The 23331-nt window shown below is 38.5% G+C and overlaps 1 protein-coding gene across 1 annotated transcript in view; it reads right to left on the minus strand.

Moving 5' to 3' along the window:
- The window catches only part of LOC129627865 (glycerophosphodiester phosphodiesterase domain-containing protein 4-like), a 93331-nt gene that overhangs the window by 12272 nt on the left and 57728 nt on the right, over positions 1-23331 (minus strand). Inside the window, exons 11-12 of the mRNA XM_055547329.1 lie at positions 11342-11563; positions 8782-8936 (exon numbers count right to left, since the gene is read on the minus strand). Coding sequence (XP_055403304.1) covers positions 8782-8936; positions 11342-11563 — 377 coding nt within the window. The remainder of the gene's footprint in view (positions 1-8781; positions 8937-11341; positions 11564-23331) is intronic.

Raw genomic sequence — 23331 nt, forward strand, 5'->3', positions numbered from 1 at the left:
GCAAAAGAAGATTGATGAAAATGGAATAGAGCCTAAGATATCTGTGGGACACCATTCAGCAAGTCAATATATGCGTTTTTAGGTCCCAAAAGGAGAGAGAAAGGAGCAGAGAGAATATCTGAAGAAATAATGGCTGAAGCCTGCCCAAAGGTGATGAAAGATATGAATATAAATATCCAATAAACTTTAAGTAAGATGAACTCAAAGAGATCCTCCCTGTGACACACAATATAATCAAAGTTCCAAAAGCCAAAGGCAAAGAAAGAATCTTGAAGCATTTGTCTTGTTGGAGATTCACAGGCATAGGAGGAAATTAAGATATTCCAGCACCCCACTCCAGTACTCTTGCCTGGAAAATCCCATGGACGGAGGAGCCTGGTGGGCTGCAGTCCATGGGGTCGCGAAGAGTTGGACACGACTGAGTGACTTCACTTTCACTTTTCACTTAATGCATTGGAGAAGGAAATGGCAACCCACTCCAGTATTCTTGCCTGAAGAATCCCAGGGACGGGGGAGCCTGGTGGGTTGCCGTCTATGGGGTCGCACAGAGTCGGACATGGCTGAAGTGACTTAGCAGCAGCAGCAGCAGGTAAACGAAAGCTGAAGGAGTTCATGGGCACTAGATCAGCCCTGTAGGAAAAACTCAAGAGAGTCCTCCAAGGTGAAATAAAGTCAAGAGACAGTAGCGCAAAGTCTAAGGGAGACAAAAAGATCTCAATAAAAGTAAATATAAGGGCAACTATAAAAGATAGTATTATTGTAACAATGGTGTGTAATTATAGTCTTTTATTTTATACATAATTTAGCAAAAGATCTATAGGAAAAAACCAGAATTATTAGTCTAAAAGCTAATAATTTTATAACTTTATCAACTTCACATGTTGTCTTCTACATAATTTGAGAAACTTCCATTTAGAGGAATTATTAGTTTATGTTTGAGACATACAGTATATAAAAATGAAATTTTCTGACATCAAAAAGTGAAAATGGAAGGATTGGCGTTATAAAGAAAAGTTATTGCATGTTACTGAATTTAAGCTTGTATAAATTCAACCACAGTGTCATAACTTTAGGATGATAAGTGTAATTCCCATGGTAACACAAAATAATTGGGTATAAAAAAATATAAAAAAGGAAATGAGAAAAGGATTTAATCATTTCACTACAAAAAACAACTAAACACAAAAGAAAACAGTAAGGAAGAAAATAAGGGAAAAATTATGAAGTATATGCTGCTGCTGCTGCTAAGTCGCTTCAGTCATGTCTGACTATGCGACCCCATAGATGGCAGCCCACCAGGCTCCGCCATCCCTGGGATTCTCCAGGCAAGAACACTGGGGTGGGTTGCCATTTCCTTCTCCAATGCATGAAAGTGAAAAGTGAAAGGGAAGTCGCTCAGTCATGTCCGACTCTTCACAACCCCATGGACTGCAGCCTACCAGGCTCCTCCGTCAGTGGAATTTTCCAGGCAAGAGTACTGGAGTGGGTTGCCATTGCCTTCTCTGATAAGGTATATAGAAATAACAAATTAAAATAACAGATGACAGAAACAATATTAAAAAAAATGACAGCAGTTAACAACATGACAATAATCTTCCCCCTTTTCAGTAATTTTTAAAATGTAAATAGATTAAACTCTCCAATCAGAGACTGTCAGAATGCATAAAAACATATGACCCATGTTTATGCTGTCCACGAGAGACTCATTTAAGATCCAAATGCACAGACAGATTGCAAGTGAAAGGACAGAAGTTATTCTATGCAAATAGTAACTAAAAAGAGCATGGGTGGCTATATTAATATCAGATAAAACGGGGACTATATTAAAAAAGTTTACATGTGACAAAGGAGGATATCATATATTAATACAAGTTTCAACATAGCAAGAAGATATATTAATTATAAACATTTACGTGCCTAATGATAGACCAGTAAAATTTACAAAGTAAACACTGACTAAATTGAAGCTGTATAATAACAGTTGGAGATTTTAATATCCCATTCTCAATGATAAATAGAACAATTAGACAGAAGATAAGGAAACAGAGGACTTAACACAAGAAACTATATCTAAGAGACAACACTCAAATCCAATAAGCACATACACATTCTTCTCAAGTGCATGTGGGACAACTCTCACTTTAGATATGTTAGGTCATAAATTATATCCAATCAAACACAATGAAGTCAGAAGTCTAACAAAAGGAAAATTGGAAAATTCACATATTTGTGGGACTGAAGTCTAAGGGAGACAAAAAATCCTCATTAAAAGTAAATATAAGGGCAAGTATAAAAGATAGTATTATTGCACTTTCAAGTAACTAAAGGATAAAGAAAGAAATCACAAGGGAAATGAAAAAAATATATGGAGATGAATGAAAATGAAAGCACAAAAACTCATGGGATGCAGCAAAGGTGATGCTAAGGGGGAAATGCATAGCTATAAATTCTTACATTTAAAACATAAGAGGATTATTGCATCTATGTTCATCAGTAATGTAACCCTATAATTTTCTTTTTTGTGATATCTCTGCTTTTGGTATCAGAGTGATGGTGGCCTCACACAATGAATTCAGAAGTGTTCCTTCCAAATAATATCATCAATGTCACAGAAGAACATAGATGCAAAAATCCTCAACAAAATATGAGGAAACCAAATCCAACAATATATTTAAAAGCTCATATACCATGATCAAGTGGGATCTATCCCAAGACTGCAAGTTTTCAGTATTATCAAATTGATCAATGTGAAACACCACATTAACAAACTGAAGAATAAAACCCATATGATCATTTCAATAGATGTGGAAAAAGCTTTAATAAATTTAAATATCCATTTATGATAAAAACTCTACAGAAAGTGGGCAAACAGGGAACATTCAGCATAATAAAGGCCACATATATGACAAACTCACAGCTAAGATCATATTCAGAGTTAAAAAGCTGAAAGAACTTCCTCTAAGATCAGATCAGGAACAAGACAAGAAGGACCATGCTTATCACTTTTATTAAACATAGTTTTGGAAGTCCTAGCCACAGAAATCACAGAAGAAAAGAAATAAAATGAATTTAAATTGGAAAAGAAGTAAAACTGACTCCGTAGATGACATGATAACATAGAAAATCCTAAAGACACTACCAGAAAACTACTGCTGCTGCTGCTAAGTCGCTTCAGTCGTGTCCGACTCTGTGCGACCCCATAGACGGTAGCCCACCAGGCTCCCCTGTCCCTGGGATTCTCCAAGCAAGAACACTGGAGTGGATTGCCATTTCCTTCTCCAATGCATGAAAGTAAAGAGTGAAAGTGAAGTTGCTCAGTCATGTCCGACTTTTAGCAGTCCCATGGACTGCAGCCTTCCAGGCTCCTCCGTCCATGGGATTTTCCAGGCAAGAGTACTGGAGTGGGTGCCATTGCCTTCTCCTGGGTGGCCTCCATAGACTGTCTTAAAATTCTGCTTCAGAAATAATATTTAGGCTCAAGTTCAAGTATCTAGTTCTGCCTATTTGTTCATGACTTCTCAAGCATTTAGAGCATCTGCTTTAGAAGATAAAAATCTAAGAAGGCGAGAATGGCATTTCTTGCTCAGCATGCCTTGCTGTTGCATAACATATAGGTAGATTCTTCCTAAGCATGATTTAAGATGACTGAGGAGAAAACTCATATGAATCAAGTTGTTATTACTAACAAGTACCTATCTCTCTATCAATGAGTTCAGTGAAGTTGCAAAATGCAAAATTAATGTGTATAAACCTATTGCACTTCTATACAGTAACAACAAAATATCAGAAAGAGAAATTAAGGAAACAACCCCACTTGCCATTGCATCAAAAACAATAAAATACCTAGGAATTAACCTACCTAAGGAGGCAAAAGACCTGTACTCTGAAAACTGTAAGATGTTGATAAAAAAAATGAAAGATGATGCAAAATAGATGGAAAGATAAACTGTGTTCTTGGAATAGAAGAAATATTGTGAACAAATTATTGACCAGAGATGTATTAATATCATTTGTTGCCCAAATGTTATTGACGGGAGATGTATCAATATTTACTTACATAACAAGTTGCCAACCATAGGTTTTGGCTTTGGCAAAAATTCCCTGGTCAATAATGTGTATGAAAACACAAAAGACCCCAAATAACTAAAACAACCTTGAGAAAGAAGAAAGGGGCTCGAGGAATCATAGTCCCTGACTTCAAGCTATACTTAAAAGCTATGCAAACAAAACAGTATAGTGTTGGCACAAAAATAGAAATGGAGATAAATGGAACTGGGATAGAAAGAACAAAAATAAACCCACACACTTATGGTCAATTAGTCTACAAATAAGGAGGCAAGACTATACAAGGGAGAAAAGGTAGTCTCTTCAAAAAGTGGTGCAGGAAAAACTAGACAGCTATATGCAAAAGAATGAAATTAGAACAGTCTCTAACACCATACACAAAAATAAACTCAAAACGGATTAAAGACCTAAATGTAAGACCAGCTATTATAAAAGTCTTAAAGGAATACATAGATAGAACACTCTGTGATATAAATCATAATAAGATCTTTTTTGATCCATCTCCAGGAGTAATGAAAATAAAAACAAATGGGACCTAATTAAAACTTAAAAGCTTTTGCACAGAAAAGGAAACCATAAACAAAATGAAAGGACAATCCACAGAATGGGTGAAAATATTTGCAAATGAAGTGACTGACAAGGGGTTAAACTCCAAAATATACAAACAGCCCATGCAGTTCAATAGCAAAAAACAAACAACTCAATGAAAAAATGGGTAGCAGATCTGAATAGATATTTCTCCAAAGAAGACATACAGGTGGCCAAAAAGCACATGAAAAGATGCTCAACATCACTAATTATTAGAGTAATGCAAATGGAAAATACAATGAGGCATCATTTCATACCAGTCAGAATGGCCATCATTAAAAAAAATATACAAATAATAAATGCTGGAGAAGATATGGAGAAAAGGGAACCCTTCTGCCCTCTCAGTGGGAATGCAAATTGGTATAACTGCTAGGGAGAACAGTATTGAGGTTCCTTAAAAAACAAAAATAGTTACCATATGCTCCAGCAATCCCATTTGGGTATATACACAAAGAAAAGTCTAATTCAAAAGATGCATGTACCCCGATGGTCAGAACAGCACTATTAACAATAGCCAACACATGGAGGCAACCTATATAGCCACTGACAGATGAAAGGATAAAGAAGATATGGTGTGCATGTGTGCATGCGTGCACATACACAATGGAATATTACTCAGCCATAAAAAGAATGAAATAATGCCATTTGCAGCACATGGATGAACCTATTACGTGAAGTAAGCCAGATAGCAAAAGACAAATATCATATCACTTATATGGAATCTGAGAAAATGATACAAATAATTTTTTTTACAAAACAGAAATAGATTCTCAGACATAAAAAACAAACTTATAGTTGCCTAAGGGGAAATACAGGGAGGGATAAATTAAATCAAGGGATAAATTAAGGCATAAATTAAAATATAAACAATATCAAATGCAAAATAAACAAGGAACTTCTGTATAGCACAGGGAACTACATTTAATAACTTGAAACTCCAGTACTTTGGCCACCTTATACAAAGAGTTGACTCATTGGAAAAGACTCTGATGCTGGGAGGGATTGGGGGCAGGAGGAGAAGGGGACGACAGAGGATGAGATGGCTGGATGGCATTACCGACTCAATGGACATGAGTTTGAGTGAACTCCGGGAGCTGGTGATGGACAGGGAGGCCTGGTGTGCTGTGATTCATGGGGTCGCAAAGAGTCGGACACAACTGAGCGACTGAACTGAACTGAACTGAACAAACTATAATGGAAAAGATTAGGAAAAATTAAATATATATATGAATCAATTTTTCATACACCTGAAACTAACACAACATTGTAAATAAATCATACTTCAATTAAAAAAATTAAAAAAAGAAACATTAGAGTACTAGGGATATAATGTGCAATATGATAAATATAATTAATGCTGCTGTATGTTATATGTGAAAGTTATTGAGTAAAAAAAACTTCTTTCTATTTCTCCAGTTATGCATCTATATGAGATGATGGATGTTCACTGAACTTCTTGTGATAATCATTTAATGATATTTGTAAGTAAAACATTATGCTGTACACCTTAAACTTATAGTGCTATATGTATATTTGAATAAAAGTGGAAGAAAAATTTCAAAACCAAGAAAGATTTCATATCAACAACATATCTTTACAACTTAGGAAACTAGAAAAAGAAGAACAAATTGACCCAACATAGTAAAAGGAAGAAAATAATAATGATTAGCGCAAACACAAAACAGAACAGAAAACCAACAAAGAAACCAAAAGTTAGTTCTCTGAAAATATCAACAAATTAGTAAATTTTTAGCTAGAGGTACTAACTGAGCGACTGATCTGATCTGATCTGATCTGACTAACCAGTCTGTTGTTCCATGTCCAGTTCTAACTGTTGCTTCCTGACCTGCATATAGGTTTCTCAAGAGGCAGGTCAGGTGGTCTGGTATTCCCATCTCTTGAAGAATTTTCCACAGTTTATTGTGATCCACACAGTCAAAGGCTTTGGCATAGTCAATAAAGCAGAAATAGATGTTTTTCTGGAACTCTCTTGATTTTTTGATGATCCAGTGGATGTGGGCAATTTGATCTCTGGTTCCTCTGCCTTTTCTAAAACCAGCTTGAACATCTGGAAGTTCATGGTTCACGTACTGCTTAAGCCTGGCTTGCAGAATTTTGAGCATTACTTTACTAACGTGTGAGATGAGTGCAATTGTGCAGTAGTCTGAGCATTCTTTGGCATTGCCTTTCTTTGGATTGGAATGAAAACTGACCTTTTCCAGTCCTGTGGCCACTGCTGAGTTTTCCAAATTTGCTGGCATATTGAGTGCAGCACTTTCACACATCATCTTCCAGGATTTGAAATAGCTCAACTGGAATTCCATCACCTCCACTAGTTTTGACAGTTAGAACTGGACATGGAACAACAGACTGGTTCCAAATAGAAAAAGGAGTATGTCAAGGCTGTATATTGTCACCCTGCTTATTTAACTTATATGCAGAGTACATCATGAGAAACGCTGGGCTGGAAGAAGCACAAGCTGGAATCAAGATTGCTGGGAGAAATATCAATAACCTCAGATATGCAGATGACACCACCCTTATGGAAGAAAGTGAAGAGAAACTCAAAAGCCTCTTGATGAAAGTGAAAGAGGCGAGTGAAAAAGTTGGCTTAAAGCTCAACATTCAGAAAACTAAGATCATGGCATCTGGTCCCATCACTTCATGGCAGATAGATGGGGAAACAGTGGAAACAGTGTCAGACTTTATTTTTCTGGGCTCCAAAATCACTGCAGATGGTGACTGCAGCCACGAAATTAAAAGACTCTTACTCCTTGGAAGGAAAGTTATGACCAACCTAGATAGCATATTGAAAAGCAGAGCTATTACTTTGCCAACAAAGGTCTGTCTAGTCAAGGCTATGGTTTTTCCAGTGGTCATGTATGGATGTGAGAGTTGGACTATGAAGAAAGCTGAGCACCGAAGAATGGATGCTTTTGAACTGTGGTGTTGGAGAAGACTCTTGAGAGTCCCTTGGACTGCAAGGAGATCCAACTGATCCATCCTAAAGGAGATCAATCCTGGGTGTTCATTGGAGGGACTAATGCTGAAGCTGAAACTCCAATATTTTGGCCACCTCATGCGAAGAGTTGACTCATTGGAAAAGACCCTGATGCTGGGAGGGATTGGGGGCAGGAGGAGAAGGGGATGACAGAGGATGAGATGGCTGGATGGCCTCACTGACTTGATGGACATGAGTTTGAGTGAACTCGGGCGTTGGTGATGGACAGGGAGGCCTGGTGTGCTGCGATTCATGGGGTCGCAAAGAGTCGGACACGACTGAGCGACTGAACTGAACTGAAGGACTTAATATTCTGTACTTTATACTGTGGAATAATATTAATTCAAGTGGAGTGTAATAAATCGGCAATACCTTTTATTGGTATCTAGGTGAATACAACAGCGTAGTTCAAGGCTTGAAATACAGAAAAGTAACTAGGGGAATTTTTACTAGCCCAGGGAGATTTTGGATATATATCTATAATTATATCTACATCTATACTCATAATTATAGCTACACCTCTATCTCCAAGGATACTTTGTTTCTGAAGCATTTAGAATTATCTGAAAAAAATCACTTTTAACAGAAATGGTATAGGGATTAATGCAAGCAGTGATTAATAAATTTGAAGAAGTTATTTTATTCCCAGGTACTTTAAATTCTGAAAATGTATCTCTAATTATAATATTTATAAATTTGATATTTAATAATTTTTTTTACACTATAAGAGATCTTGATAACTGGATCACAAAGCCATTTATAAGGTACTGGGATCTCTCTGGTAATGGCAGGGGACATCAACAACTTTTTGAGTTCTGACTTTTCAAACACTTACATTATTTAAAAAGAAAAACACCAAGAATACGCAAAAGTGGGTTAAATGATGAGAGATTGGAGGACAGGAGGAGGGGCTAAAGACTGTGTTCCAGGAACAGAGTCTACCCTTAATAAACATTTTTTGGCAGACAGGGAGGGAAGGGTAAGAAGAGGAAAATAGGGAATTTCACAAAGATAGCCACACACAGAAATTCTTGAGATGGGAGGAGAAATCCCAGTAGCTTGGCTGGGATGCAGATTTTGTGCAAGAAAGGCAACACACACCAAGAGAGGTGTGGTTAAACACTTACTTCAACCCATTGTAGAACAAGTTCTTGTAGTCAACGTTTATTCTAGTGATCTTTTCTTTTGTAAGTCTTTCGATGGTGAATAACCGGCCAATGTGCTGAAAACCAGGAGCTTTGCTCCTGACGTAATCCCTCTCAGAACCTGGTAACCAAATAATCTGCAAGGAGAAACAGTAAGTCTTTCAGTGGATAATCAGCTGTCTAGGTACACACAGCCTCATGTAGAATGGGAGAAGTCTCATTCCATCATGAGTAACAGTTTATAGGGAGCAGAGATTCTAGTCCTTGATGAAAGAGTCAACCTGGCCTAATATTGTCTAGTGAACTGTAATGGGGCTTTCACCAGGGTTGTTCTGGAGCTGAGTTTTCCCAGTTAACATCGTGGGGCCAAGGGTTCACTGTATCACTACACTAGCTAAAGTGGATGAGTAGGTGGTAGGTGTGGAGGAGGGGCTGGAATCATAAACATCTCCTCTGGCTGATAATGATACAAATCATCTTTGAGAAGAGTAATTTCCTGTCAACAGGAAATGCTATTATGACTCATCTGTGGAAAGAGTTCTATTTGCAAAATGACAGATATTTGTTTCATTCCTGGCATTCTTCCATATTCTGAGAGTTAAAGATATGTGGAATGACTGACTGCCAAAATGCAGAGCTTTCTGGAAAACATGACGAATAAATTTTCTGCTGAAATAAAAACTTTCTATATCATAAATGAAAGCTGATAATGAAAGTCTTAGCGTTCCCTTTCTCTAAGGCCCTTTCTCTAAGAGATGTATGCTGATGATGGTGCAAGTCTCATCACACAGCTATTACACATTCCCTTTCCCTTTCAACACAGTGGTGACATTTGATTTGCAATAGCAAACAGCCTCAGTGTTTTCCCTACTGATACAAATTTAACTGGCTCATTCATAGACTGTCACATATATTGGGTTGACCAAAATTTTTGTTCTTTTCTTTTTTTTCCTGTAAGATGGTTTGAGCAGCACTTACTTGTCTTTAACTTCATTTGAGACAATTTTATTAGATTGTATTGTGACAGCTGAAATAGTAGTGCGCATTAAAAAAAACTTTTCAAAATTGGAGGATTTTAATGTTGAAGAAGAAAGAAAAAAGTCACATTTTTGACGTATTATGCTTTATTTTTTCAAGAAAAGTAAAAACACAACTGAAATGCAAAAAAAAGATTTGTGCAGTGTATGGAGAAGGTGCTGTAACTGATGGAACACGTCAAAAGTGGTTTGTGAAGTTTCATGCCGGAGATTTCTCGCTGGATGATGCTCCACGGTCATAAAGACCAGTTGAAGCTGATAGCGATCAAATTGAAGTATTAATTGAGAACAATCAATGTTATACCACATGGGAATAGCCAACATACTCAAAATATCCAAATCAAGTGTTGAAAATCATTTGCACTACCATGGTTATGTTAATTGCTTTGATATTTGGGTTCCACATAAATTAAGGAAAAAAAAAACCTTCTTGAAGGTATTTTTTGCAAGCGATTTTCTACTGAAACATAATGAAAATGTTCTGTTTTTAAAACATGTTGTGACAGGCGATGATAACTGGATACTGTACAATAATGTGGAATTGAAGATACCATGGGGCAAACAAAATGAATTATCACTAAGCACACCAAAGGCCAGTCTGCATCCAAAGAAGGTGATGATGTCTCTGGTGGGATTGGGAGGGGGCAGGGGGGTTCTCTATTATGAGCTCCTTCCAGAAAACCAAATGATTAATTCTGCAAGTACTGCTCCCAATTAGACCAACTGAAAGCAGCACTCAACAACAGGCAACCAGAATTAGTCAAAAGAAAATGAATAATCTTTCATCAGAATAATGCAAAATCTCATGTTTCTTTGATGACCAGGCAAAAACTTACAGCTTAGCTGGGAAGTTCTGATTCATCTGCTGTATTACCAGACATTGCATCTTTGGATTTCCATTTATTTTGGTATTTACAAAATTCTCTTAATGGAAAAAATGTCTATTCCCTGGAAAGCTGTAAATGGTACCTGGAACAGTTCTGCCCCAAAAGATAAGAAATTTTTGGAAGATTAAATTATGAAGTTGCTTGAAAAGTGGCAAAAGATAAGGCCTCCCAGGTGGCACAGTGGTAAAGAAACCGCCTGCCAATGCAGGAGATGCAAGAGACACAGGTTTGATCTCTTGGTTGGGAAGATCCCTTGGAGTAGGAAATGGCAACCCACTCTAGTACTCTTGCCTGGAAAATTCCATGGAGAGAAGAACCCAGCGGGTCATAGTCCATGGAGTGGTGAAGAGTCGGACATGACTGAGCATGCACCTCTTTTTTAGTGAAACAAAACAGTGGATATGTTGCTCAATAAACCTTTTGGTAAAAATAAAATGTGTCTTTTATTTTTACTTAAAAACTGAAGGAATTTTTGGCCAACTCAGTAGCTATATAAGCAGCCAACTCCATTTTCTACAGGGAGTAGAACCATTCCAGGGAAGATTACAAGGTAGTTCAGGTTCAAATGCTATGCTACCCACTTCCCAACCTCTACCATAAATACTGAGATAGACGTACCAGATGTTGCTCAATCTTAGAGTCAAGGATCACGCTTACTACGAGGCGGATATATGATGATCTGGAAGGATGTGATCGTGGAGGAGTATAAAGATCAAATATCACCATTTTTTTTGCCTTCCGTGCAATTTCCAATAATTCACTTAGTTTTGGAATCTTCTGATTTCTTGCTCTTTCCCTATCAGCCTCTGATAGAGGTTTCATACCAAAAAATGGTTTGATCTAAAAATAAGTATATCAGAGAAAACATTAGCTCCTATCAAAAGTATTTTCCAATTCTCATGCTTTTAGCCCCACATCAAGCCCTACCTTCATGTTGGTCCACTACTATTCAACCCACCAAATCTTCTGAAATACTGGTCCAGAGATAAGAGTAGCCAAGAGGAGAAATGAAATGTAATCTCCATAGGTAGTGATGGTATTTTCAATGATTTATTCTGTAACAGAATCTGCTGTATTTGAACTGAAGGACCTTCCTATTTTCCTCCTGAGCTTCCTTTTCAACCTTTTTTTAAACTCAAGGTAATATAATTCAGTTTTAGTTTTACTGGTTTCCCACATTTTCTCTCACTGTTCTAGTTATGTGTAGTGTAAAAAAAAGGACTTCGGTTTCATGCTGAATTGGACTCAATCCCAGCTCTATCACTTACTTGCCTTCCTTGCTGTCTGTGTATGTGTTTAGTCGTGTCCGACTCTTTGCAACTCCATGGATTGTAACGCAGTCCTCCAGGCTCTTCTGTCCTTTGGATTTTCCTGGCAAAAATATTGGAGTGGGTTGCCATTTCCTCCTTCAAGGGATCTTTCTTGCCATACTAACCTGTTAAAATCCTTTCTTCTATTTGCAAAGCTTAGTTCAAATGCTACCTTCTTCATGAAGACTTCCTTAAATAATTCTGAACTAAAGAGACTTTGGTGGCATTAAACTCCAATGGTTCATTTTTCAGTTCAGTTCAGTTCAGTCGCTCAGTCGTGTCCAACTCTTTGAGACCCCATGGACTGCAGCACACCAGGCTTCTCTGTTCATCACCAACTCGTGGAGCTTGCTCAAACTCATACCCATTGAGTCAGTGATGCCATTCAACCATCTCATACTCTGTCGTCCCCTTCTCCTCCTGCCTTCAATCTTGGTCAGCATCAGGGTCTTTTTCAATGAGTCAGTTCTTCTCATCAGGTGGCCTAAGTATTGGAGTTTTAGCTTCAGCATCAGTCCTTCCAATGAACATTCAGGACTTATTTCCTTTAGGATAGACTGGTGGATCTCCTTGCAACCCAAGGGACTCAAGTGTCTTCTCCAACACCACAATTCAAAAGCATCAATTCTTCAGTGCTCAGCTTTCTTTATAGTCCAATAATCACATCCATACATGACTACTGGAAAAATCATAGCCTTGACTAGGTGGACCTTTGTTGGCAAAGTAATGTCTCTGCTTTTTAATATGCTGTCTAGGTTGGTCATAACTTTTCTTCCAAGGAGCAAGTGTCTTTTAATTTTATGGCTGCAGTCACCATCTGGAGTGATTTTGGAGCCCAAAAAAATAAAGCCTCTCACTCTTTCCATTGGTTCCCCATCTATTTGCCATGAAGTGATGGGGCTGGATGCCATGATCTTATTTTGTTGAATGTTGAATTTTAAGCCAACTTTTTCACTCTCCTCTTTCACTTTCAACAAGAGGCTCTTTGGTTCCTCTTTGCTTTCTGCCATAGGGGTGGTGTAATCTGTGTATCTGAGGTTATTGATATTTCTCCTGGTAGCTTGATTTCAGCTTGTGCTTCATCCAGTGTGGCATTTTTCATGATGTACTCTGCATATAAGTTATATAAGCAGGGTGACAATACACAGCCTTGACATACTCCTTTCCTGATTTGGAACGAGTCCATTTCCCCACGTCTGGTACTAACTGTTGCTTCCTGACCTGCATACAGATTTCTCAGGAGGCAGGTAAGGTGGTATGGTATTCCCATCTCTTGAAGAATTTTCCACAGTTTGTTGTGAGCCACACAGTCAAAAGCTTTGGCATACTCAATAAAGCAGAAGTAGATGCTTTTCTGGAACTCTCTTGCTTTCTTGATGATCCAATGGATGTTAGAAATTTGATCTCTGGTTCCTCTGCCTTTTCTAAAACCAGCTTGAACATCTGGAAGTTCATGGTTCATGTACTGTTGAAACCTGGCTTGGAGAATTTTGAGCATTATTTTGCTAGCCTTTTGAGATGAGTGCAATTGTGTGGTAGTTTGAACATTCTTTGGCATTGCCTTTCTTTGGGATTGGAATGAAAACTGACCTTTTCCAGTCCTATGGCCAATGCTGAATTTTCCAAATTTGCTGGCATATTGAGTGCAGCACTTCCACAGCATCGCCTTTTAGGATTTGAAATAGCTCAGCAGGAATTCCATCACGTCCCCTAGCTTTGTTCGTAGTGATGCTTCCTAAGGCCCACTTGACTTCACATTCCAGGATGTCTGGCTCTAGGTGAGTGTGAGTGATCACACAATTGTGATTATCTGGGTCATGAAGATCTTTCTTGTACAGTTCTTCTGTGTATTCTTGCCACCTCTTCTTAATATCTTCTGCTTCTGTTAGGTCCCTACCATTTCTGTCCTTTATTGTGCCCATCTTTGCATGAAATGTTCCCTTGGTATCTCTAATTTTCTTGACAAGATCTCTAGTCTTTCCCATTCTATTGTTTTCCTCTCTTTCTTTGCACTGATCACTGAGGAAGGCTGTCTTATCTCTCCTTGCTATTCTTTGGAACTCTGCATTCAAATGGGTATATCTTTTCTTTTCTGCTTTGCCTTTAGCTTCTCTTCTTTTCTCAGCCATTTATAAGACTTCTTCAGACAGCTATTTTGACTTTTTGCATTTCTTTTTCTTGGGGATGGTCTTGATCCCTGTCTCCTGTACAATGTCACAAACCTCCATCCATAGTTCTTGAGGCACTCTGTCTATCAGATCCAACCCCTTGAATCTACTTGTCAGTTTCACTGTATAATCATAAGGGATTTTATTCAGGTCATACCTAGTGATTTTTCCCTACTTTCTTCAATTTCAGTCTGAATTTGGCAATAAGGAGTTCATGATCTGAGCCACAGTCAACTCCCGGTCTTGTTTTTGCTGACTGTATAGAGCTTCTCCATCTTTGACTGCAAAGAATATAATCAATCTGATTTTGGTTTTAACCATCTGGTGATGTCCATATGTAGAGTCATCTCTTGTGTTGTTGGAAGAGGGTGTTTGCTATGACCAGTATGTTCTCTTGGCAAAACTCTGTTAGCCTTTGTCCTGCTTCATTTTGTACTCAAAGGACAAATTTGCCTGTTACTTCAGGTATCTCTTGACTTCCTACTTTTGCATTCCAGTCCCCTATGATGAAAAGGACATCTTATTTGGCTGTTAGTTCTAGAAGGTTTTGTAGGTCTTCATAGAACCATTCAACTTCACCTTCTTCAGCATTACTGGTTGGGGCACAGACTTGGATTACTGTGATATTGAATGGTTTGCCTTGGAAACGAATAGAAATCATTCTGTCATTTTTGAGATTGCACCCAAGTACTGTATTTCGGACACTTGTTGACTATGAGGGCTACTCCATTTCTTCTAAGGGATTCTTGCCCACAGTAGTACATATAATGGTCATCTGAGTTAAATTCACCCATTCCAGTCCATCTTAGTTCGCTGATTCCTACAATGTCAATGTTCACTCTTGCCATCTCCTGTTTGACCACTTCCAATTTGCCTTGATTCATGGACCTAACATTCCAGGTTCCTATGCAATATTGTTCTTTACAGCATTGGACTTTACTTCCATCACCAGTCACATAAAAAACTGGGTGTTGTTTTCGCTTTGGCTCCATCTCTTCATTCTTTCTGGAGTTACATTCTTTCTGGAGTTACCACTCTCCTCCAGGAGCATATTGGGCATCTACTGACCTGGGGAGTTCATCTTTCAGTATCCTATCTTTTTGCCTTTTCCTACTGTTCATGGGGTTCTCAAGGCAAGAATACTGAAGTGGTTTCCCATTTCAGTAAGTGGTTAACACCCAAGATGTTTCATTTTTATGCCTCTTTAATTCTGTTCTCTATATTTACTTGTATACTTCTGAAGTCATATTAAAATTCTGGCTTCATATGCTGTTGGTTTGTAACCTCGATAAAACCACTTAGATTCTCAAAATCTTTATTGTCCAAAGTATAAAATGGGAAAGGGGAGGAATAATCTGTGTATTTCTCATGATTACTTTGATTATTAAATATGATAAGATATTTTCTGGGTTTAGAAGCATGTCTGGTACACAGAATATTGCATAATTCACAATAGTTCCCTCACTCTACTGCTTCTACTGAGTATAACTTTTTAAAAGCAGGAAATGCCATTTTTTTTTTAACACAGCATTACATCTTATACCTCAGTCCATATATGTGAAGTGAAAGTGAAAGTCACTCAGTCGTGTCTGACTCTTTGGGACCCCATGAACTACATAGTCCGTGGAATACTCCAGGCTGGAATACTGGTGTGGGTAGCCTTTCCCTTCTCCAGGGGATCTTCCCAACCCAGGGATCGAACCCAGGTCTCCTGCATTGCAAGTGGATTCTTTACCAGCTGAGCCATAAGGGAAGCCCAAGAATACTGGAGTGGGTAGCCTATCCCTTCTCCAGTGGCTCTTCCTGACCCAGGAATCGAACCAGGGTCTCCTGTATTGCAGTTGGATTTTTTACCAACTGAGCTATCAGGGAAGCCCAGTCCATATATATATTGCCTATATTGAACTTACTAGATGGCTACTTTTACCATCATTTTCCAATTTCAGATCACTTGTTGGTGAAGTCAATGATAGAAGGTTCTCTCTCAGGAGAAGGAAGCAGTAGCTACCTCACATTTTTTCAAGACTAAAGCAATCTTTTTCTCAACATAAATTTATCTTCAATCTAATTCCACCCTTTGTATTTCTTCTTATTTCCCTACACCCTAAGAAAGCTACCCTTTTTCACTTTTTTCTCAAAAAAGAAAGAACCATATTTCATAATATCCACAAGGCAGAATATCAGTGTTGAATGAAACTATAGTTTAGACATGAGCAGAAGTTAATAATTAAGGGTTTTCTTAATCGTCATGAAAAGAGAAATCTGCTTCAGAATTCAAGATTTTTGTTAGACTCTACCTGTTCTAGACCAAATGATTTACTTAATTGTTGTGGAAAAACTGGATAGGCAAAGATCAAGATAGGATTTAAATAATTCATTTATGCATAATTTCTAAAATGCCCCCAAATGGCAAAAGGAATAGGAAATGCTCTATACAAGGACATTCATGAAGCCTTTCCTTTTAAGAATAACTTGGACAAAAAATTGAAGTAGCAAAAACCATCAAGATTAACAGGAGAGCTTAAAACTAGATCTGAGTAGGTTTTAAGAAGTAATAGCTTAAGTTAATGGAGGCTCATTTTTAAAATATTTAAAATAAGCTGGAATGCTGTTGTTGTTTAGCCAACAAGTTTTGTCTGACTCTTTTGAGACTCCATGGGCTGTCATGGGATTTTCCAGGCAAGAATACTCGAGTGGGTTGCCATTTCTTTCTCCAGGGTATCTTCCTGACCCAGAAATCGAACTTGTGGCTTTTGCCATATCTTCTATTGCAGGTGGGTTCTTTACTGCTGAGACACCAGGGAAGTCCCAAGCTGGAATGAGTCAAAGCCAGTTTAGACTATCTGTAACCTGTGGCTTAGTATTTTAAAAAATCTCCAGTAAGTAACAAGATAGAATGAAAACAAACTTAAGTTCTTCACAAAAACATCTTGTTCCTCAAGTGAAAAACAGTATTAAAAGGTTTTCAGTTCTCTATGCTTAGGCTTAGAGAAATTATAAGTAGACGGGCTGCTAGACGATCCAATGTATCAAGTGGTTAAGAAACAGGACAATTAGGGTTGTGACCAAAATGGCATGGTAGAAAAACCCTGAGCTCTCCTTCTCCCAAGGGCATACCAAAATTACAATCACTGAAAGAGCAAGTATCTTTGAGAACCACCTGAAGACTAATAGAAAATATTTTCACAACTCCAGATATAAAAAAGGAAGCTAGAGACATGGTAGGGTGAAGATCCATACTTCAGGGAGGCAATTCACAAAAGGAAGAATAATAATTGCAGAATATTTTCCCCAAGAAGCAAGTAGTCCGAGCCCCACATAAGACTGTCTGGCTCAAGGGTCCTGTACTGGGAAAAGAGCCTCCAGAATGTCTGGCTTTGAAGGCCTGCAGTGTTTGTATACTAGAGAGCAGGGAGGTTAAAGGAAATAGATACTCTGCTCTTTCAGGGTGCCCACAAAAACCTCACATGCTCTGAGACTCACCACAAAGGCAATAATTTGAAAGGAGCCTAGTCAGACTTGCCAATCTTGGCAGAGCCACTGGAGAGGCGGTAGGAAATTGGGTCTCACCCTGGGAACACTGACGCTGGCAGCAGCTGCATTTGGGATCTACTTCTACCACAGAAGCACTGGTGCTGGACAGCACCATTTTGGATGCCTCCGTCTCATGTATTGGTTCCAGGGCATAGCCTGCCTACCAGGCTTCTAAGCCATTACCATCCCCAGGAAACTCCCTGGCCAGGCTATCCAGCCAGCTGCTCCAGGATCTAGCCCTGCCCACTGCCAGGTCAGAACCAGCCCGAGAAGCCCCTAAGCCACATATCCAGTCATGCTGGGAAACGATCCCTGTAAGGTAAGGGAGTTAGAGAAGGCGAGGTCAGAAAAAGATCGAGACTGGCACTTTACAGGAACAAATCACCTTTAATGAAGCGAGAAGGGGCAGCAGTCAGATTAGCGAGCTGCTGCACTTATCCAGGAAGAGTGAGTATATATAGGCATGTATGTGGAAAGTTACTGTCTTAAGGGGGCCTGCTCTTCTCCAAGGTTATTCGGAGTAATTATCTCTTAAATAGCTGGGGCAAGGAATTTTGGAGATCAGCCAGAGGCTGGACCAGCTATGGAGGATGGTATGGAGATTCCCTAAAAAACTAGGAATAAAACCACCATATGACCCAGCAATCCCACTCCTAGGCATATACCCTGAGGAAACCAAAACGGAAAAAGACACATTATCCCATTGTTCATTGCAGCACTATTTACAATAGCTAGAACATGGAAGCAACCTAGATGTCCATCGACAGATGAATGGGTAAAGAAGTTGTGGTACATACACACAATAGAATACTACTCAGCCACAAAAAGGAATGCATTTGAGTCACTTCTAATGAGGTGGATGAATCTAGAACCTATTACACGGAATGAAGTAAGTCAGAAAGAGAAATATAAATATTGTATTCTAACACATATATATGGAATGTAGAAAAATGGTACTGATGAATTTACTTACAGGGCAGCAATGGAGAAACAGATAGAGAATAGACTTATGGACATGGGGAGAGGGGAGGAGAGGGTGAGATGTATGTAAAGAGTAACATGGAAACTTACATTACCATATGTAAAATAGCAAATGGGAATTTGCTCTATGGATCAGGAAACTAAAACAGGGGCTCTGTATCAACCTAGAGGTGTGGGATGGGGAGGGAGGCGGGAGGGAGGTTCAAAAGGGAGGGGATATATGTATACCTATGGCTGATTCATTTTGAGGTATGGCAGAAAACAACGAAATTATGTAAAGCAATTATCCTTCAATAAAAAAATAAATTTTAAAAAGTAAAACAAAACAAACAAATATAACAAAACAGAACATCATAGATACAGAGAATGAAGTAGTGACTGCTAAAGGGAAGGAGTGATGGCTAAAACAGGTAAGATTAAGAGGTACAAAAGTCCCTGATGCTGGGAAAGACTGAGGGCAGGAGAAGAGGGCGTCAGAGGATGAGAAGTTTGGATGACATCACCGATGTAATGGATATGAACTTGGACAAACTTTAGGAGATGGTGAGGGACAGGGAGGTCTGGCATGCTGTAGTCCAGGGGGTCACAAAGAATCGGATATGACTGGGCAACTAAACAACAACGAGGTACAAACTTCCAGTTATAAAATATACAGGTCAGAGAAATATAATGTACAGCAAAGGAAATATAGTCAGTAATATCATAATAACTTTGTATGGTGAGAGATGTAAGCAGACTTATTGTAGTGATCATTATGTAATATATAAAAATATCAAATCACCATGTTGTCCACTTGAAACTAATATAATATTTTATGTCAATAAATCTTCAGTTTTAAAAAAGGACAATTATGCAAAATCTTCTCAGTGATGCCACTTAGAGGGAAAGATTACCACTCAACAGATAATTCTGAGAACCAGCTGTAAACATAAATGAACAATAATATCATTTTCTTATCGCTAACAGGTGCCACTACTTTTACTATTAATCCCACTATGGAAGTAAACCACGTTGCTCAGAGTACTAACACTATTCATGCAGAGAGAATTTCTAACAATATTCAGTCTGTTTCCATTTACCAATCTATAACTGTTATTTTGAGACTACTGTCATTTAACACTCATTTCTTCTCTATAGCACTTTCCTAAAAATTTTATGTTAGGAATCTTTTTTGAAAAAGAACAGCTAGAATAAAGGCACCACAGACAAATTAGTATCAGGAGCTGAAGAAAATTCTACAGTTCAGTCAGTTCAGTTGCTCTTTGAGATCCCATGGACTATACAGCCCATGGAATTCTCCAGGCCAGAATACTGGAGTAGGTAGTCTCTCGCTTCTCCAGCCAGGGATCAAACCCAGGTCTCCTGCATTGCAGGCAGATTCTTCACTAGCTGAGCCACAAGGGAAGCACAAGAATACTGGAGTGGGTAGCCTATCCCTTCTCCAGGGGATCTTCCCAACCCAGGAATTGAACCGGGGTCTCCTGCATCGCAGGTGCACTCTTACCAACTGAACCATCAGGGAAGCCCATTTATTTATTTTCATTAAAAAAAAAATCACAAAGCTTCAGACTTCACAAATCCTGGATCATTCCTTACTCTCAGTCAGTTCAGTTCAGTCGCTCAGTCGTGTTTGACTCTTTGCGACACCATGAACTGCAGCACGCCAGGCTTCCCTGTCCATCACCAACTCCCGGAGTTTACTCAAACTCATGTCCATTGAGTTGGTGATACCATCCAACCATCTCATCCTCTGTTGTCTCCTTCTCCTACTACCTTCAATCTTTCCCAGCATCAGGGTCTTTTCAAGTGAGTTAGTTCTTTGCATCAGGTGGCCAAAGTATTGGAGTTTTAGCTTCAGTATCAGTCCTTCCAATGAATATTCAGGACTGATTTCTTTTAGGATGGACTGGTTGGATCTTCCTGCAGTCCAAGGGACTCTCAAGAGTCTTATCCAACACCACAGTTCAAAAGTCTGTGCTCAGCTTTCTTTATAGTCCAACTCTCACATCCATACACGACCGCTGGAAAAACCATAGCCTTGACTAGATGAACCTTTGTTGGCAAAGTAATGTCTTGCTTTTGAATATGCTGCCTAGGTTGGTCATAACTTTTCTTCCAAGGAGCAAGTGTCTTTTAATTTTATGGCTGAAGTCACCATGTGCAGTGATTTTGGAGCCCCCCAAAATAAAGTCTGTCACTGTTTTCACTGTTTCCCCATTTGCCATGAAGTGATGGGACCAGATGCCACGATCTTAGTTTTCTGAATGTTGAGTTTTAAGCCAGCTTTTTCACTCTCCTCTTTCACTTTCATCAAGAGGCTTTCTAGTTCTTCTTCACTTTCTACCATAAGTGTGGTGTCATCTGCATGTCTGAGGTTATTGATATTTCTCTCAGCAATCTTGATTCCAGCTTGTGCTTCCTCCAGCCCGGCATTTCTCATGATGTACTCTGCATATAAGTTAAATAAGCAGGGTGACAATATACAGCCTTGACGTACTCCTTTTCCAATTTTGACTGCACATTATCAAATTGTAGCTATAGACACTAGTATATTGATTCAATAAATAAATGGTCATGGTAGGAGAATTCCTGAGGAGAAAAGATCTAGAATAATCAAAGTAAAATCCATAAGAGTTCACACTGACTCGGTTGAAACTTTTGCCTAAAATCCTAATGCTGAATTTAAGGAAGATCTAACTCAACTGTAACAGACTTAATTAAACAATGCTTAACTATATCTTGTATTAGTCCAAGCAATGTATCTATTTTATGATTTTTTTTAAACCCCAAAACTGAGACAGTGGAGGATATAAATTCATTCACTATCTGTGAGTTCTTAACCAAAAAGTTATACCTCATTTTCTAGTTTGCATAACCCAAATGTACTCTTTCTGGTTCTATATTTACTTTTGTTGTGTCTTATCTGATGAAGATCAGCAACACTACCTGCCCTGACCAGGGCAAAATCAACAATTTGCCTGGAAAGTTATGTTTCAGCTTTTCTGAAGAGTCATTCTACTTAAGTCTTAAACCAAGATCTTTTTCTTTTTATCTTTTTTTAAAATTTAATTTAATTTTTTAGCTTTACAATTTGTATTGGTTTTGCCATATATCAAAATGAATCTGCCACAGGTATACATGTGTTCCCCATCCTGAACCCTCCTCCCACCTCCCTCCCCATACCATCCCTCTGGGTCGTCCCAGTGCACCAGCCCCAAGCATTCAGTATCATGCATCGAACCTGGACTGGTGACTCATTTCATATATGATATTATACATGTTTCAATGCCATTCTCCCAAATCATCCCACCCTCTCCCTTTCCCACAGAGTCCAAAAGACTGTTCTATACATCAGTGTCTCTTTTGCTATCTCATATACAGGGTTATTGTTACCATCTTTCTAATTCCATATATATGCGTTAGTATACTGTATTGGTGTTAAACCAAGATCTTAAGGCTATTCAGTAACCCACCTCGAAATTCTTAAGCTTGAATCTATGATTTTATTCATAAAACTTCTAAGGATAAACTTAACTCTATAAAATAATAGCTCATTATCCAGGGTTCAGCAAACTTATGTGTGAAGGAGCAGATACAAATATTATTTTTACTTTGTGTGAGTCACAGCTCTGTCTCAACTATTGAACTATTACAGTGCAAAAACAGCCGTAAACTGTTCATAAGTGAATAAGCATAGCTGTGTTCCAATAAAACTTTATAGATTGAACTAAAACTGAAACTTGACTTTTATATGAGTTTTACACATCTTGAAATATTACTCTTTTGATTGTTTCCAATGATTTAAAAATACAAAAACCATTCTTAGTTTGCAGGCCATACAGAACAGCTAGTGAACTGAACTGGACAACAGACTGTAGTTTGCCAGCTCCTGATCTACGCCATGATCTATTGGCTAAGGAGAGACAAAATGCAATGGGAGATTGCAAATGTTTCAAAATTATCAAGGGTCAGCCACTAAATCACTAAAGATGATTTCTGGGATTAACTGGTTCTTTAAGATTAAAGAAGGAAGCATTTATGAAATGTGTCCATGTGATTTGACTTAATCAGACATCCTGGAACCATTCTCAAAAAAAAAGAAACCAAAAAGACCTTATGTGATCTCAAAATATTTATTCAACGTTCATCTTTGCTGAACTTGCTCACCTTCTTGATCTTCCAGATAACCATAAATCTTTCTCTTTAAAAGTATACAAAACAGGAGGTCAAATCTAAATTTGGTCTAATCTATTAACAAGTTAACAGACATCAAAGACTCATTGTTTATTAATGCCTATTCCTTGATCTAGGAGTAAGGCTTTTTATCTTTGCCTCAGGGGAAAAAATGGAGTCTTGGCAACACTAATCATCTACTCATAGCCTGTAAGAGGCTTCCCAGGTGGCTCAATTGGTAAAGAATCCACCCGACAGTGCAGGAGACACACGTTCAGTCCCTGGGTTGGGAAGAACCCCTGGAGGAGGAAATGGCCACTCACTCCAGTATTCTTGCCTGGAGAATTCCATGGACAGAGGAGCCTGGCAGGCTCCATCCAGTCCATGGGGTCATAAACAGTTGGACATGACTGAGTGACTGGGCACATAGTCAATAAGATGA

Source organism: Bubalus kerabau, chromosome 15 (genome assembly GCF_029407905.1).
Source record: "Bubalus kerabau isolate K-KA32 ecotype Philippines breed swamp buffalo chromosome 15, PCC_UOA_SB_1v2, whole genome shotgun sequence".
NCBI lineage: Eukaryota > Metazoa > Chordata > Mammalia > Artiodactyla > Bovidae > Bubalus > Bubalus kerabau.